This window comes from Gavialis gangeticus, unplaced genomic scaffold (assembly GCF_001723915.1).
Source record: "Gavialis gangeticus isolate Ggan-Ray unplaced genomic scaffold, GavGan_comp1, whole genome shotgun sequence".
Taxonomy (NCBI): Eukaryota; Metazoa; Chordata; order Crocodylia; family Gavialidae; genus Gavialis; species Gavialis gangeticus.
Window position 1 is genome coordinate 18,851,930 of NW_017728997.1, and position 18,733 is coordinate 18,870,662.

Here is an 18,733-nt window from a genome sequence, read left to right on the forward strand (position 1 = left end):
AATCACAGAAACAGATATGCAGCAGAGATTCCACAAAGATTGCCAAGGATGATCAAGTAGTGATATAATACATTGGACAAAAACTTGTAAGCAAATATGTCATGAGTGGAAAGGAAAGCTGTACCATGGGGATGTAATGCAGGGAGGCAACAGTCCTCTCTGTACAGCCGTGTAGAGACTCCACGTACAGATCTGACCACCAGTACTAGAACATTAGATATACACAGTTTGGCAAAAAGTGACAGTGATCTAAAGGAGAATTCAAGAGAACTGGTACAGTGTGATTGAGTCAAACTTTTAATCTAGGAGGAAAAATAAGTTTAGAAGATGACCGAATAAATTTCAAAGGTAGTGTTGGAAATGCAAACGTGGAATTCATTTCATACAAGGCTGAACAAGATACACTATTGAAAATATCCTATGTTGCAACAAAATGGAGGCACTTGCATTATTACCATTGTGGAATCTACATTTTTTTGGCACATGCCCCTTGAATCTGTAGCATGGACTGACCAAAAAGTCATTCAACAAATTCTTACAAAGGGGCAGTTCATGAGGACAGTTCTAGCATATGGAAACGAGCCTGACATTCTCTCTCCATACCTTTTCTTAGGGAAAGTAAAAGGACAAATATATGTAGACATCCTTTCACAGAAGTTTTCACACCTGCCCAGCTGAGAAATGAGCTAGCAGGCCAAAAACGCTCACTGGACCAGGTCTCCAAAACAGGCAGTGCAAAACAGCAAATAAAGGTTTCTTCCCTCTGCCTCCTTACTAAAATATCCATTACTTAAGGGAAACCAACTTGGAGTTGACGCATTCAGATCTTTGATAGCACCACAAAAGGCACTAAGAGATGGATTTCAGCCCTCATTTCAGTTGCTGGGAATGAAAGCAGTGCTCTCAGAATCAGACAAAATGTCTTTGGGTCCCAAGGCACTGGGGAATGTGGCAGATCTCCCCATACCATGGCTTGCAGCAAATGTAACTGCCCTGATGAGAAAGCCTCTGTTCCAGTAAACAGCGTGCTTGGAGCCAACATTTACCACTTGTAAGCAGAAAGGGAAGCATAATTTTTTTTGTTTTTTAATTTATAAAAGTAGAGACTGAATCCTGATAAAGATTCTCTCTACCGGGAGCACTAAGGGCAGGAGTAATGCTGCCACAGGAAGGAGTACATAGAGTTTTCCACCCAGATTAATGCCAGACATGTCTTCAATCTTTTCTTAAGGTAAGTAGCCTCCACTTTCCTAAAGTGCATTGAAATATGAAGGGCAACAGCTGTCCCTGCATCTAGCATGGCTGCCCGACACGGATGGGAACCCAGGAGTCACATCCTCTTGACTCTTCATTCTACAAGTGCCACTAGACAACACTGTGTTAGGCTTCAATATAAATCCAAAAAACTAAGACTCATTCACAGATGTAAACCTCCTCAGTCACCCCAAGTAATATAATGCACTGAAGTTTGTTTCCATGTATAACTGACAGTCAAATATTGGCTTTACGGAGGGAAAGTACCAGTAACGGAAACCAAAAAGGAGTTGTTTTTCTGCTCCTTCATAATAATTTGATTTGCAAAATCAAGCGCTGGCATCTCATCACAATTTCCAAAAGTATCAGCAGGGTAATCCCAGGAGCTACTTTGTTTTTCCAAGATCAAACTGATACCATTCTGGGTCACCTTTACAACATTTTACCGTTCCCAATTATGTACAGTTACTTACTTGTCTATTTAATTAGTAGACCTTGTATTAGTTTTATTTATTTTTCAAAACATGCAAAGATAAAAGACAAAACCCGTGTTTCGGTTACCTTGATATTTAAAAATAATCCTGAAAAACAAGTGCAGTAGCAAGACTATTTAGACTGTTCAGACTCTTTGTTGCATGTAGTGATGACGTATAAAATGAATGCAGTGTAACACCAACAAGCATCTGCTGTTTAAGGAACTTGCCACATGCCTTGTTAGAAGAGAAGTTCATCTTACCGTGGTTACCGGACTCGAGACCTGTACGAGAGCCTCCACACTTATATCTTGTACCTTGGCCTTAACAAGAGGAATTCTCATTTCAGTACCAGTAAATATTTGTTATAGTAAAATGAAGCCAAGGACCATCTCTAAAGCTAGTTTTGCAGTTGATGAGAAAGAGCGAGTACAATCAAGTATAATCAAGACCTTGACCTGTCCAGCAGGAAGCTAGACCTAAATGCTCCCAGCTCTTCCCTTCCTTCAGGCCTGTGTTCTAACTACCAGTTCTGGAGTTTACCTGAATTGGCTGCAAAGTGGAAACCTTTCCTGGATAAAACATGAAGATGAACGAAAACTGAACATACATGTAGATCTGCAAAGTATTTTGTGTTAAATCAATATTAAGTTCAGTTTACTTCACAGTATTGCCAAGTTTTCAGTATGTCACCGATTGTATTAGCATGACTATACTGGAGGAGCTGAGGAGGTGGGGCTAGGGGTGGGAGGAAGGAAGCTATGGCATCTCGGAGGCTGCTGTGCCTTTCAGGAATGGTGAACCAGCAGAAAATTTTGTTCTGAGTGACAGACTTGAACGAAGGCTCCAGATCCAATTGAAAAGCTAAAGCAAGAAAGCAAGGCTACCAGGTTACCACTAGGGAAGCTGACCATGGCAGAGGAAGGGCAAGTCAGAAGTCAAAATCAAAAGAGAGAGGCAGGAGGGGGCAGCTGGGTGGACAGTGAATGACAGCAACAAGGGGGAGAAAAAGAGTTGAATGCAGTGCAGCACAAAGGAGAAAAAAGAGTAGATAGGGGAGGTCAGAAGAGTTGGAAGTGGCAACCTTGAGAGATGACGACCAATGCTCTCACCAGAATCTGGTCCCAGGTGGGCAGCGTGAGAAGAGATGACCTCCACTAAGATTGATTATATCATTAAATAGTAGTGTTGGTCTCTACAGATTTCCACCTCAACACTACAGAGTTTCGGCTTAGACTGTTAATGTTTCACTCCATGAAGATGAAAGCTGAACAAACAGAACACCTGGATAACGAACTGACAGGCCACATTAACTATTCAGAAGTCTACAAGGAATAACACAATCATATCTGAATCAATCTACAGTAAATGTCACATTCTCCTCTGCTTCATTTTAAATGCACAATTAACCTTTCATTCAGAAACCGAAAGCAGCAAAATTCTCCCCAATGTAATTCACTGTATTCAATTTTTTAGTGGGACAAATAATAAATATTATTGCTGTTTTCACTCCCAACATTGAGTCAATTACGTGTCTACTGCCTGAGAATAACAGCATTTCTGAATACTAAGCTAATTCCTGACCAAGTGCATCACAGTCTGTTAATGGTTAGTGATTTTTATAAGCCAACAGGGATGTTTGCTACTTGACCTGGAAAATCCCTCCCTAGAAGAGCCAGGTCTACAGCCTGCAGGACACAGCTGCATACTCTCCTCACTGCTACCTGGAAATCATCAGCTCAGGGCAGATACGTCATAGGATTCTCCATGCTCTCTCACTGATGCCAAGGAGCACCGCTAACTGGGGTCAGGAAGAGCTCCACCAAGTTCTCCTCTGCTTCAAGTGAGAACAGGGCAGAAGAGAGTACCGAAAGGATGGAACTTGCTAAATTCCAAGTCTGTTAAGGAAGGGATCTCTGAAGGCACAGAGCCCATGCAAACATAATGCACGGGGATGGACTGAACACACGGCAACATGCTGTGAATGAGACTCGTCTGATGCCAGCTGAGGACTCATGCACTGCTAACGCATTAAGAACAGCAGCCACGAGACCATCCTTTTGTCCCCGACATCAGCACTATCACTGTCTATGCTATTTCCATTTATGTTTGCAACAAGCCCTTAAAAACAGAAGCAAAGATTTAAAAATGCTGTGGCCCGCTTATATGGCCAGAGAATGTGATGAATGGATCCAGAAAGGAGAAGGAACATAAAATTTACCTGGCGTTAACTCATCAGTTGTATACAGGGAGGGCCCGGCCAACCACCACATCGTGAGAACGCTACACACGTTTTACAGCACATAAAAAAGTTACAAGACTGTCTGCATGCACATATACTTCTAAATATAGGAGGGCCAGTGCAATTGTCTTGAGATCTGAAACAAGATAGTTTCAAGGGGACATCGAGCTCTCATTCTCCTTGGCCCCAAGCATACTTCTCTGAAAAAACTGTTTTCCTTAGCCCCTGAGAATGCTACTTTACTGTGCTGCACTTCTGCAAGAATTCATTACACGCAGTGAGCTAAATCCTCCTTTTCTCCAGAGACTCCTGCTGCACATCCTCCAGAGTGTCACATCCCACCCACTCCCCCAGCTCTGCGCACAGTGTCTGCCCAGCATCACAACCACAATCTGTTTGGTCAAGAAGTGGGATTCCCTGCAGAGCTGTTAAGGCTGCTTAGTCATTTGGAAGAGTTTAATGCTGAGCAAATGAATGCACACCCTCCCTCCAGGGAGAACAAGCTGCCTCTTGGAGAACAGAGAGCGAGTGACTGGGAACAGAACAAAAATACCAGAACTGGGGAGAGGTAGGTGAGCAGCCCAGTGCCCCCAGCTTCTCTGTGCTGCTGATAACAAAGAAAACACTGGGAATGCTCGAGTGACCGTCACCTTTGGGAAACAGAGAAAATATCACGTTTCTTCACAAACTGGAATGCTGCAGGAAGAAAAGGCTAACTAACCTCTCTCCTGGTAGTGCAGAATACAATCATCACAAGGTCACTTTTAATTTTCAAGGTTAGTTTGACCTTGTCTGTATAGTACAGTCTATTAAGCAGTTTGTTCCTAAAGTATTTCGTTATTAGTTAAATTAACGCACAAGCTAGAACTGAGTAAACATGCCCACTGGCAATTTTCCAATCAACCAAAATGAACTTGCAGACCAACTCTTAGCGATAACGTATACAGAAAACTGTTGTATTTTGAATGACAGCTTTGAAGTATTAAACATTTCTTCACAGCTAAATGTTGATTGAAAATTTTGTTTTTAAACCACCAAATTGTTAATGGATCCAAGATTGAGGTTCTGAACTAAGCTCTTGCATTTAATTTTGTAAGTTCTGCATTTTGATTTCCATTTTCAATTATAGTAGTTTCCCAATGCATCATTCCCCTTTTGTGTTGAAAACCCAAATGCGTCAACATCGTACCAGTGTGTTGCCTCCAAGTGAAGCAAATTTGAGACCAAATGACATGGTTCAGTCTCACTGCACTGTCCAAGGCGAACAGCTTGTGGAAATGTAAACCAATGACAGAAATGAGCAAAGAATTAGGTGTTTTATGAAGTCTCGTTTAAACAGCTTGGCCGCTAAAATGAAACTGCCATGAGTCATGTTATTTGGAACTGTTCCTTTAATCTCCAAAACTTCATTTGGTATTGGGTAAAATCCTATACTAGGCACTGCACTTTGAGAAAACCCAGTGAGACTTCTATCCACGTTTCTAATGCATGCTGAGGTCTGGAAAATGAGAGGTAGGCATGGTCAGAGGAGAAAACCAGAACTGGCTGAACACCTCCCCAGAGCCTTAGTTTTATCCTGTGTGCAAGGTAGGATCATGCATGAACATTTTACAGCTGTAGTTTGCAAGCACCCACACATGAACTGGGCAGCAAAATTCACAAGCCTGTAAATAAAACTCCATGCCCCTACTTCCTCAGCCACCAGTTGCTTGGAAGAAGTGGCAAGAAGATGATGAAGAAAAAAATGCTGAACCCTCAGAATCAGTATTTACATACCCAGGAAGATAATCACTGCAACCTTGTCATCATTTATCTTCATCTGAATTTGTCTCAAGGACTAACATTTCTTTTAAGAACCAGCTACGAAAAAAATCTCATTCCCATTTTTCAGTCACACTTTTAATATTAAAAGTATATTTATATTAGAATTAACAGAGACTACAAGCAAGTTAGACACTAATGTGTGATACGTGCTTATAAACAAACCACTGACCATTTCTAAGACTAGAGACAGGTAGTTCATCATTTCTGAGACCAATCATATATACACTGTTTGTAAACGGTTAATACATGTGACTTTTTTTTTTTTTTTTAATAGGCAATTACTGAATCTAAGGAAATACAGAGTAATAACTTTCCCTGACTTCCATGCTAGACCCATAAAGTCATTTAAGGGAAATGTTGCAAGAATTTAGGATAAGCCAAATGTATTTGTCAGCAGGAAAAAATGCCTTGGTTTAACTTAAGAAATTCCTTTTTTAAATATGTGCAATGTCAATGTTTTTACATCTGCCCAATCTGTTTCTACTTACTGCTGATTTAAATCAGAATGTTATAATCCGTAGTGCTGTTTTGAAAAATTCTTGATATAGTATTAGCGAGCAATCCAGCTCTCCCTGGAAACAGATCGGCAGCTGGAGAGAAACCCAAATTTAACTGGGACTGCCAGAATGTTCCTCCAAACAGGATGTCAAACCATGAGTTGAGCAAATAATGTTTGAAGGTAATAAACAAACTCCATGTGTCAGCTGGTCTCCTTCATGTTTGGTTCTGTTTTACTTTATATGTAAAAAAACAAATATTTGGGAGGTGCTAATTCCACATAAAAAGGAAGTTTAAAAAGCCAATGAAATGCTATGAATTATTACCTAACGGAAAGAAAGAGGCAACTGAAATCCCAACATCCACCTAACAAGAAAAGCAACACAGCAAGACAGACCATCCAAAGCAGCAAACCAGCCTGACATTTCGGATTAGGAAAGGGATTATATGACACCGTGCCTGCAACAGCAGGGGGCTGGACTCCAAGCAGGGGGTGGGGGGGACTGCCTGGCCTGGGCTCCAAGTTGGAAGACTTTGATTCCAACCACAGGAACGAAACAGAAAACAAGCATAGTTTCTGAGCATTTCCAGAGGGGAGGGAATGGTGGCATTCTGCGACCTCAGGGATGCCGGCAGCCTATATTTCGTTTATTTTAACTGCTCTCAGTCTGATCTTGACCTGGTGCACAAGCCAAGAGTGTGCTTATATGGCAAGAGTGGAGGAAAACTTATTTTAGAACAAAGACATTTAAAAAACATAGTAAGACTTATAAAAATGTGCACACCGCATAAATCACACTCATCTGTGTGGCGCTCATTCAAATGTTCTAAACCGTCACTTTTGCTGAACCAACTCCAACATTTGGATCAATACCGTAAAAATCAAAACTGAAGTTGTGTCCACAAATAAAAGTTTATACATCTTAGTTACCAGCGAGGTCTTGCACTTGCTGACAGTTGTTCAAACTAATCATTAGCCCCCTTCACAAAAGGGCCACACTTTTCTAGTGACTGGCTCAATCAATCTGCTGATGAGCTGAGGGCTCTGGCACCAGCATTTCCTTGCAACTTCAGTGCTCAAGTGTCCCCTTCTGATGGAGACCAGGACATTCTGCCCCTATGTTAGGGAGCTCCAAGTCTTGGGCTCAAGAATAAACTACATATTTTCTTTTAAAGTGAGTTCACTGTAGATTAAACAGATGTTAACTGATCAGCAGCAGTAGCAGGCTGTATTACTTTACTTTTTAGGTTCCCATACTATGCCCTGACAGGACACAATAATACAAGGTTGTTCACCTGGGCTGCAAATATGCTACTTTATAAGTCCACCATTAAGCTAGAGGTATTCATCCTTTAAATTAAAATATCATCTTATCCAAACCTGTCATTCAATGACAACAGAAAAGACTATGCTAGTATCAATAATTTACAAGAACTAGACAGCTCTGATCATACCCCCTTACTCATGCCCCCTCACCCCCAGTCCTCAAACCCCATCCTCAAGTGTGCGTAACCTGCAGCAAAGACAAATGGGGTTACATGAACTCAAGTGAGGAAAGTTTGCACATGGAGGGATTCTTTCCTTCTCATTCATAAACTCCTGTAAGGCCAACCTGAGTTTAGGCAGACATGATGGAAGTCTCACTAAAGATTTAGAAGAATTGTAGTTATGAACTGAGCTCATATGAACCGGAAAACACTAACAATTAACATGCAATTCTCAGAAGCAATTTCACAAAGGTATTTTTGCAGACAACCATCAAAATATACCAGTAGTTAAAAAGATGATATGCAAGGACTCTGATGGAAAAATAATACATTTCGTATGTTGATATTTTTGATAATTTAATGCCGCTCCAGGCAAACTGCGAGAAGAATTGAACGGGCACCCTACAAGTGGTAAAAATCAAGCAAGAACAGCATACCAATAGTCAAAAACATCAACAATCAGGACTGTGAGAAACTGCAGGACTTATGCTTCATGCACAAGCAAACACTCCCAAGATCCAACATCTTTTGCTGTTCTCTGCCTTTGCAGGCACCTCTAGCCCTTAACATACCCATCTCTTCAGGATAATACACAGCAACAGAAATTACCTGCATCCTGACCAAAAGGCAAAACTAACAGCAACATGGAAGTTTGGAGCTGCCACATCTTGCCAAATGAATGGGTTTGAAATCTCTTGAGTTACCCTGATCCGCTTTTTCCATGAACCCAGCATTGAATGGAGATCCTTTGCAAATCCACCCTGATTGAACTGTTACTAATGCTGAGGCTGCCTTAATCCTAAAACAGCCTGTAGGAATATTGTTTCCTTACCAATTTATAATTTAGCTACTGATGCTAGAGAGAAATCCAGAAGCAGAATTAATTCTTTAGAATACAAGAACAAGGCACAATAATAAATACAACATATTCTTGTTTAGTGTAAACAGGTTACTTAAACAACTTCATTTCATTCAACAAGCACATATTTCAAATTCTTCTGGGGAGGATATAAGAAAACTGTAAGACTTACCTGATACTCTTCTGTTGAATCTGTTGATAACTGGAGCTGCAAAACAAAAATAAAAACGATATCAACTAAAGCTGAAAATGTAATTTACTAATAGCAAATTCAAAATTGTCACATTTGATGGCACTATTATATATATATGAAATATATTTTAAGATATCCCATACTTATAAATACTTATTTTCATCAGCTGATATTACAAATCAGCATGAGTTTAGATACTCAAAGCTACACTTGATTTCCAATGGTGCCAGGGGGAAGTGACTTGCAGAAATGTTCAGAATTGCAAGAGAACTTGCTACAAAATAATAAGGTCTCTACAGGGCCATATGATGCCAGCCTATTACCAAGCAATAATAAAACCACTCTCCACGAATCTGCTCAGGATCCTACAAACACTCAGAACTCTGCTTTGAAAAGGCAGACTATTATCTACGTAGCACAGATTCATCTATCTGAGGGCAAAAAAAGATCAATCTATTCCAACCTCCTGTACAATACAGGTCATATTTCACCTAAGTTAGTCTTCTATTTTTCTCTATTACTCATGCCTAACTAAACAGGCCTTCCAAAACAGCATCCACCAGTCTTGATTTAGATGTAAAAAAGTCTACAACTTCCCTTGGAAGTTTGCTCCAGTGCTATGAGTAGATATTCAAACTTTGTTTCTTATTTGAATTTACCTGGCTTCAGCTTCCAGCCACAGGGTTTTGTTGTGCATTTCTCCACTGCATTAACGGCCCTCTGGTACCCAGCATGTTCTCAGCACTGCACTGCAATCCAGTTACTGTCTTGATCGTTTTGTTAAGCTAAACAGACAGAACTGCTTACATCTTGCTGTAAAGTGTTTTCCAGCTTCCACTAATTTGTTGTAGCTTTCTCTACTCTCCATTTTTGCCAAAGTCCTTTCACAACTGTGGGGTACAGAACTAGAGACAGTATCCCAGCACTGGTTTTTATCAAATCGCGTACTACCTACTTGCCGGTTTATACTTCTAAGTACCGAATTAGCCTTTCTGCCACAGCATGTTAAAGGGTCTTACACACTGCCCACTGATGGACCTATTCTGCATGAATGTGTTCAGTCCTTTTCAACCTGGCTAAGTTACCAGCCTCTACAACAGGGGTGGCCAACCTGCAGCATGGGCACCAAATGGCATGGGCAGGCTCTGCATGCATCATGGGCAGCAACAAGGCAGGAAGCAGAAAACAGAGCAGCAAGGCACTCAAGGAGGGTGCAGGACTAATCTGTGGCACACCTGCCAGGAAGGTTGACCTCACTGCTCTACATCTTGCGGCAATGAGTTCCACAAGTTAAGTACAAGCTGTGTGAAAAATTCCTTTTGTTTTTATTTCACACCTGCTTCCTAATAATTCTACTGCATGCCCCTAGCTCTAGTTTTGAGAGATGGTGAACAGTAAATCTCTATTTACTTGCTCCAAACCATTCATTATTTTATAAACCTCTATCATATTCCCCAGAGCTGAATATGCCCCCCAAGCTTAGTCTTTTCTCTAAGTCCTAGCTGATTTATTGTTTCTTTATCAGGAAGCCTCTTCATACCCTGATCATCCTTGTTGCCCTTCTCTACACCTTTTCTAGTTCCATATCCCTTTGGAGCTGAGGGGGGCCAGAACCACATGCATTATTCAATGTGCGCAATACCATGAATCTGTATCTTCCCATTGTGATTCAAATCCTTCTCAAGTCTCTGCTCTTCAGGGTGCACTACTTCGTGTTATAGGTATCGCCTGCTTTCTTTGTTCCTACACCTCACATTTGAATGTATTCATTAATACATCCTGTTTCTTCCCAAATGCAGAACCAAATGTATTTAACACCTTCACTTGTTCTGCATCCATACAGCAATCCTTCTTCCAACCAGGAAAGGGGAAAACTCAGAAATAGCAAGAAAAGACTGAATGAAGCTGCTGAAGACAGTGGCACTAGCATAAACACTCCCAAAACTCTGCTAATGTGGAGGAAAGCATGGCCAGGCTAACTGGGAAAATAACCACAGTCCCTTTCATGGAGAGAACAGTGAAACTATGCAATCAAAGCTAGACAGCCCCAACCTACTGCTGCAAATGGATAAACTGACAGAGCACTACAGAGAACAGTGCACACGACCAATTAAGAGACACACACACCACAGCTATACCAAGAGTCACACCAGTAAGGAAAAAATCTTTCAAGTGAAATAACAGATGACAAGAACAATGGATATAAGAAAAGTAATATAGCCTAAAGCGTGCAGGTCATCCATGGAGAGACAATATCCTGAGAATTGTATCTTTTTCTGAAGGAAATGAAAAGGAAAAAGCAAAAAGTCTAGAATTTACACTGACTGATTTATCAGCGTTTCCATATCTAAACTTCATAGCATAACAAAATACAGAGCTGTTCTCAAGAACACAGTTATCTTAAGTAATGTATGAACCATGTATAAGACTTAAAGCAGAAACAGCATACTGGAGTGAGATGAGTCTTATTAAGAGCGTGTCAAAAAGGGTTTTGCACTCAATATTTTTAAAGCTTATTCCTTTATTTTTATTCCTCTGTAGGTTTTATAATGGCAATTTGGTTGTAGGACTAAATGTGTTCATTACAAACACACAGAATTTGTATGCCATATAGGTCAAGTTTGGTTATACAGACTTAAATGGAAAGGAAAGCATAAAAGAATTTACTTTTCTGAGAATTCCTTACAGCAATAAATTTCCTCTACAGGCTTAGTGTGGGCAAGTGCACCGACTAAATAAAGTCATTATCCCAGACTTGTCTAATTACCCCAGCTCCTGTTTTGGTGAACAGTAGATTTGGAGCTCATATGCTATCTGCTCAAAATGCTTTACTGTCCACATGGCCTTTGTAAGAGCTAGCCCTGATAATCCAGTGATTTTAACTCTGCAAGTGGTCACTTCAAGACCATCAGTCACGATATGAGGCTAGAAACAAATCAAAATCTACCTCTATTTCTAGAGGTGTCAAGCTTGACATGCATGATTTGCCACACATTTTTCAAGTTGCTGAATAATTTTTAAATGAATTAAGCCCATTCTAATATTTTACCACAAATAAAAAAGCCAGCACATCATACTTGGTATTATCAGCATAACCAAACAAAAAATAAAGTTAGTTACCAGACATGGTAACACGGAAGTGCTCAGTATATTTAAAATCCCCCATGTTTCATTGCAGACCAACACAGGCATCACAGAATGGAGATCCTTCTTGCTGAAATACAATTTCATCTCACGAGTAAGGAAAATCAAATATTTTTGCAGCTCCCCACCAGCAGGAAGCTGTACCTGCACCCCACTTCGGAGCAGGGGGTCTGAAAGAAGCGGCGGCAGAGTGGGCACAGCTCCCAGGTGTCAGGCCCCTGTGTGGACGCAGGAAAAGCCCACCGTCTCCGACACAGCGCCAAAGCCACCCAGCCCACGCTGGACCAGAGCTGGGTTCTTCCAGACCACAGCTTGTAAGAGATTGCTGTTGTTGGCTCCTGATTTATAGACCATACAAAAAATGCTTTTAAAAGGACCTGAATGTTAAAACAAAACTCAACCATTTGGCGACTGTCCCTCTCACCAGGCTGCTAGCAGTGAAAAGGTATCGCCTGCTATATTATTTGCAAACATGAACCAGGAGAAGGGTGCAGCCTCTCTCAGCCAGCACAGTATTGTAGGGCAGAAGCCTTAGCAAGGCACGCAGCTTGGGCAGCAGCGGGTCTCTCTCTGCCAGGGAAGACTCTCTCTTTTTAGAAAAAAAATTATGCTTAAAGTGGTTTACTTTTTTAGGAAAATCAGAAGGCAAGCAAAGAAACCTACACTTCTGCATATTTAAAAACCAAAAACAAACAGCCAACTAACCAATTACCTCTTGGGAGGGAAACTTTTGAGTTCTGACCAACAGTTAAAAATATCCTGAATTAAATTTCAAATATGACAATGTATACTAAGGCCCAAACTTAACATTAATCATTTAAGCAATAAAAACTTCATTCCAGTTTGAAATCACTTGCCTTTTAATTTCACTGACTGCTCTCTTGATTTATTAAAATGTATCATATTATCATACCATTTATAGTTTGAAAAAGAAGAGTCAGTTTTTTAATCGCCTTTTATGGCTTTTATTCCTCTGCTGCATGCCTGCGAGTGGTAAACCAAAAATGAACTCATCTGTCAGTGGTTATATGTTTATGTAAACTACTTTATTTTTTTTAAAAATCATGACTCCAAACTGAGGAGACGTCCTCAGAGTGCTGCACAGTAAAGCTTGCCATCATCCCCTGTGTGATGGTTTACAACTAACTTGGTACCCAATACATCTGACAATGAAGAACAGTGGGGCCGTCAACCTTCTGGCCCCATGGGCCAGATGCATGGCACAGGGTTGGTCGACAGGCTGGATCCAGTGTGGGTGGCGCACCAGGTCTGTGCACAGAGCATCTGAATTGCTGTGGCTCTGGAAACAATTGCCACGACAATTAATCCTTCCACCTCTCCCCTGCTGGTGGGGAGCCCCATGGACCAGATGACAGACCTACGGGCTGGATCCGTCCCACACACTGGAGGTTGAACCCCACTAATGAAGAGCGATTGAGCCACGACAGACCACTAAAAAGCTACTAGAACTCAAAAATCTTTGACTCCAGATTCTAGAGATCGCTGTTCCCATACAGTGTCCCTCTTTTGGAAAAGCACACACAGCACTGCCTCAAGGTCCTTCTACAGACACCGTGCGACGGTTTACAACTAACTTGGTACCCAATACATCAGACAATGAAGAACAGTGAGGGGTCAACTTACAGGCAGGCACTTTCATAGGAAGAGACTATGCAATGTCAGAAACTGTCTGATGCCTCCTGTCAATCAGCCAGGCAGGAACTAGTTGCATGTAATTTAGCCAGATGAAGGCTACAATGACTTTCCTTCCTTTACCTAACAATATTTATTTTCCTCTATTTTTTTCGCTGCTTGGCTACTGTACCAGACCCACAAATGGGACTGGTATCAGACAACAAGCAGCACTGCTGGCTCTTAGCCAAACCACCTTGGGCTATGAGGTACTGAAGTCAGGCAGCAACAATACCCTGGGTCCCTGCTCCTCCCGACTCTCTCCTTCAAGCGTCCTCTAGCTAGTCAGTCCCCAGAGGGACAGGGCTCTGCGGCGGTCGCTGCTTCTCCCTGGGATCTTGCTGTGCTCTTGGTGCTGGTGACCAGAGTGTGGAGAGAAAGGCAAATACCTGAAGTGTTGTTTCAACAGCAGTTTGAGGCAACTGCACTTGGAACCTGCACCGCTGGCTCCAGTTCTTCAGGAAAATCAGTGAGGATGAAAAGGAGAATGTGACAAAGTAGTAGCACTGCAATCCAGAAGCGCAGACATGGATTATGCATATACATGAAGCTACTTCAAGCCGTGGGGCCCAGTTTACCTGGATGAGTGCCTCAAGCCGTGGAACAAGGAATACAGTGATCGCTCTGCTCCTCTAGATCAAGGGGACTATCACAAAGGTGAGGCTCATTCAATCAGGAGACATTTTTCAAGATGAGGTGCAAGACTGCAGAGCGCTTCAGCACCAAGCACCTCACTACTTTCCATTTCAAGCACTGGGGGCATACTTAAGTTTGCTTCTGCCAATACACAAATGACAGCATACAGAAATAACTCCTTCCAGTCTGTTCTGTCCTCTCACCCCTCCACCCATAGATGGGAGGATCAGGAAAAGATCCATTCATAACAACTAGTCGTATCACTTCTCACCACAGCGATGGGTGTAGGTTAAGATTCTGAAAGTGGTGGGGAGAAAAAAAATGATTTCTATAGTCTTGATACAAAATCCAAATTATAGTAATTAAAAGCAAATAAAGATTTGATGCAAATAATAATAAATGGAGCTCCTTGGGATTGAACTTGTCTGAGCTTTCCAGCACAAACTTGACAAATTTGCAGGATAAATCTACAAGTTGGCATGTGCCAAATGACATGCTAAGAATCACTGAACTCAAACATGACCTTATTCTGCATATTGTGAAAGGGGGAAAACATAGAGATTTCTCCCCAGTGTTCTGGCTTGGAGATTTTTTAACACACATGCCCACACACATTCAGCTACAAATGACATGCCAAGGCATATTCAGCTCACAGAGTTCTCCCTAGCTGTGGCTGTTAAGCTCAGCTCTGCTCTGTACACCTCCAAGCAGGGCTGGAAAAAACAAACAAGGAAGGAGAACGTAAGAAGCATTGAACTACCATTAGACGGTGCTCATTCTCAGATTGCAGACATGGGATATGCTTTGAAAATATTCAAACCAAATACATTAATTAGTAATATTATTTGCCAATTTGCATGACAAATCTCAAACCTGAAAAATCCACTTTTCCTACAATGTGTGGAATTTACCATAGCCAGTTTAGTGGAGAATAATGAGAAAAAAAAAATGTTAGTACACCCCCTGAGCACACATTTCTGCTCCAACAGTCTGTTTTATGAATGGTTTAACAGTTTTCTTTACATTTTACATTCAGAATTTAATGAAAGCTACAAAAAGCTGAACTTGAAGAGGAAAGTGGAAAAAATCAGAGTAATTCTTTTAGTGATCCATCAATTGTACTATTCTTACACTTACTAAAAGTTCCTAAAGTATTTATATTGATGGGTGGGTAAGTTCATCCAGCACCCAAGAGGTACTTGTTTTTCTTGCATTTGGGACTCCAGGGCAATTTTCTGTCTTGCTGAACAGCCAAGCTGCTGGTTTCAAAGTGCATCCCCAGAAACACCGTGAGCAGGTAAGAGGCCACGGTTATAATGATGGACTGCCAGAGTTTACCTGCACAGCAGCATCTGTGAAAAAACTAACGCAAGAGAGCGGCAGAAAACACAACCCTCCATGAAGTCTCTCCTTCAAGAGTGCTTTCCCTTCAGATGATGGGATAAAAATGACACCACAGGAATGGACTTAAACTAAAAATCCAGAATGCTAATGATACGTATTTAAAAGGTCAAACAAAATTACCTGAACAACACTTAAGATCACACTGGCTGCTATTAAAGCTAGAAATGCCAGGGGGAACTGGGAATAAATCTGTTGAGATGCCTGGCTCTGTGGAATGCCATGTCAAATTCTGATAAGGATGTGCGAGACTACAGCCGTCAAGCCATTTTTCTCACGCTAAAATGTTAATGGACTTGTACCAATACAAACAATTATGATGGTGAGAAAGTTTAACAGACTCAAGTATCAACACTTCAGGATTTCCAGTAATGAAAACATTTCCCAGGCTCCTACAGACATAGGACATCTACCAACAGACAAACAGTTAACTGTAGTAGATACTGTACACATTCAGGCTATTGTGCAACACTCATTAACACAATTCAAACAAGCACGTTAAGAGAAAGATTCAATACCTAGTTTTACCAGGACTGGCAGAATTGCTCCACAATAATACTTTTTTTATTCTTGAATCTCACTCGAATAAAGGCAGGGTAGAGAAGCATCTTATAGACTGACTGAATCAGAGATGCATAAAATTTCAAGAGCAAAAAGCTCACTTCATCAGATGCTACTGACATACGCTGGCAGCAGAAAGGAGCCACCACTCAGGGTTGCGGGCAATAAGAGAACAGTGGGCTATGGGTGCCCCTCTGCACTCAACTTGTATTGAGGAAACAATCGTACTACACAAGCAAATTCCAATTCACACTGCCAAAGAATTCGAGCAGCCCGACTGAAGTCCAAGTGCAAGTCATAGAGGATGAATAACAACTGGAACAGCCATGCAACATTAACTGACATTGCAATGTTTGACCAACACAGCCTTCTCCTATTTCTTCCTGACACGTTTTAGAAATCTTGGCAAATGCTAAAAGCTTTTGTTGAGGGTTGATTTTAGGAGATCTGCATTATAAAGGGTACCCATTCGGAGCAGCACATGCGAAGGATGTTTTACAACCATAGAGCCAGACACAGTCCTCAGTAAGGTAGGGAATAAATCAGAATGATGCAACATGACAACAGCTAAGGATGTGGCTGTATACTGACAGCACAATAAAAGAAGTTAGGGACTTAAGTCAACAGGGTATATTGTGCAGAATAAACAGCTGACATACAAGGAAAGGCATACAAAAAGGTACAAAGCAAGGAGTGGGAGAAGACTACCGAGTATTCAGAGCAAGAGAAGGAATGTAGGAGGGACATGAGAGCAGAGCCAAAGGTGAGACGGTCATCAAGAACCTCGAGAGGAGAGGGAGGACGAGGAACCCAAGCTTGCTCCTGGAAGAACAAGCAAAGACAGAGGGATTTGAGAAAGAGGACAGCAACCTCTCCCAAAACCAACACTACAGAGGTTTCAAAAGTCAAAAGGAAAATTGGGCAAGTACCACCCAGGATTTTAGCAGCTAGCACAGATCTTTTTAGGATGCTGAAGGCAGAATCTGGCAAAAGCCATCATGAGGAAGCAGGCTAGAGGGGACTATAGAGAGTGTTGTGTTAAAAACATGTTACTGTTTTACATTACTGGTACAGCCATGTTCATCTGAAGTCAGGCAGAAGGCATGGCAGAGATGCACCTCGAATCAGAGACCCATAAGCTTCCGTGAGCAGAGTTCACTTCATCACATGCCGTGAGAGCTCTGGTAATACGCATATGTTATACCGTAGCTTTAACAGTAAAAGGTTACAGCAAGATACCCTGTTGTTCCTCCATCACTAACAATACATTTTGTTTTTGTTGTGTGAACACCAGTTAAATTGAGATCGGCCCCAAGCTGTTATACAACTACTGCAGGTGCTCATCCCTGAACGCAGGCAGTTGAATGACAGTAATACGAGCAGCTGCTTCTGACTAACATGCTGTTGTAAAACATACAGGAAAAAAGCATGGCACTTGATTAGCATTCAGCTTCTACCAGAAACCAAACCTTAATTCAGAAATCGTTTTCCATTACATATACTGCATTTAAGGGTATCCAGTCTGTAGTACACATTAAAATTCAGAAAATGTCTGCAATGTGCAGACTGAGCCTTTAATTGGAATCATGTCACAGCCACCAGCACACAATACTGCAAATGTAAATGATGGATATCTGCACTTGGCAGTCTTTAGAATACATTCTTACTGCACCGATAGCATCTTTAAATAATGTAATGTCAGGATACAGATGGGATCTTGAAAATCAAATACTTAATATCCTGGAGCAATCTTACAATACTGTCCACATCTAAGGTAATGTTTGCTAGCAATCTGAGCTACTTAAAGGCAACAGTAATTTTTATATGCAACCACTATCTTCAAAAAGGAAGAGCCAGACAGCCTGATGTAACAACTGGTCAACACAGCCTTCACCTGGGAAGACATTCAAACACTGGTTTCTGTGTAAAATGGACATGTATAATGCACTGCACTGTCAAGCTTCAGAAGTTGGTAAAATCTGCAAAACTGTCCTAGCTAAACACACAAGCAGAAAAACAGTGGACAGAAGAGGTCAGTCTGAGAAGTGTGCATGATGCATACAGAATAGGCCCATTGCCGCATGTCAGAAGACTCGATCTATCGAGAGTCACACAATTGTTTTTAAAACAACAAATTTAAAAACTACTTGTGTAGTCCAAATCCCTCAGTCAAAATAATACTGTTCTGGGTCTTTAGTTCTCTCTTGTTGTATTGGCAGAGAAGGAGTTAGCCACAAGTCTGAATTCAGGCACGAGGAAGGGCATGGTGGGACTTTTGAGACCAACTGATTCAGAAAAGGATGAGTTTTCATGGGCAACAACCTACTTTGTCTGATGAAATAAGCTGTTGCCTACAAAAGCTCACATCTCGTTGAACCAGTTATTCTCTTCGGCATCATCAGCCAGCCCTGACAATATATACCCCAGGGCACCCCAGGAGCTGGCGAGCAACATAGCCCAGCACCTGG

General features: G+C 41.4%; 1 protein-coding gene across 1 annotated transcript in view; it reads right to left on the reverse strand.

Moving 5' to 3' along the window:
* The window catches only part of PRKAR2A (protein kinase cAMP-dependent type II regulatory subunit alpha), a 97,528-nt gene that overhangs the window by 48,716 nt on the left and 30,079 nt on the right, over positions 1 to 18,733 (reverse strand). The window contains exon 2 of the mRNA XM_019504873.1: positions 8,811 to 8,846. Within this exon, the coding sequence (XP_019360418.1) occupies positions 8,811 to 8,846 (36 nt within the window). The remainder of the gene's footprint in view (positions 1 to 8,810; positions 8,847 to 18,733) is intronic.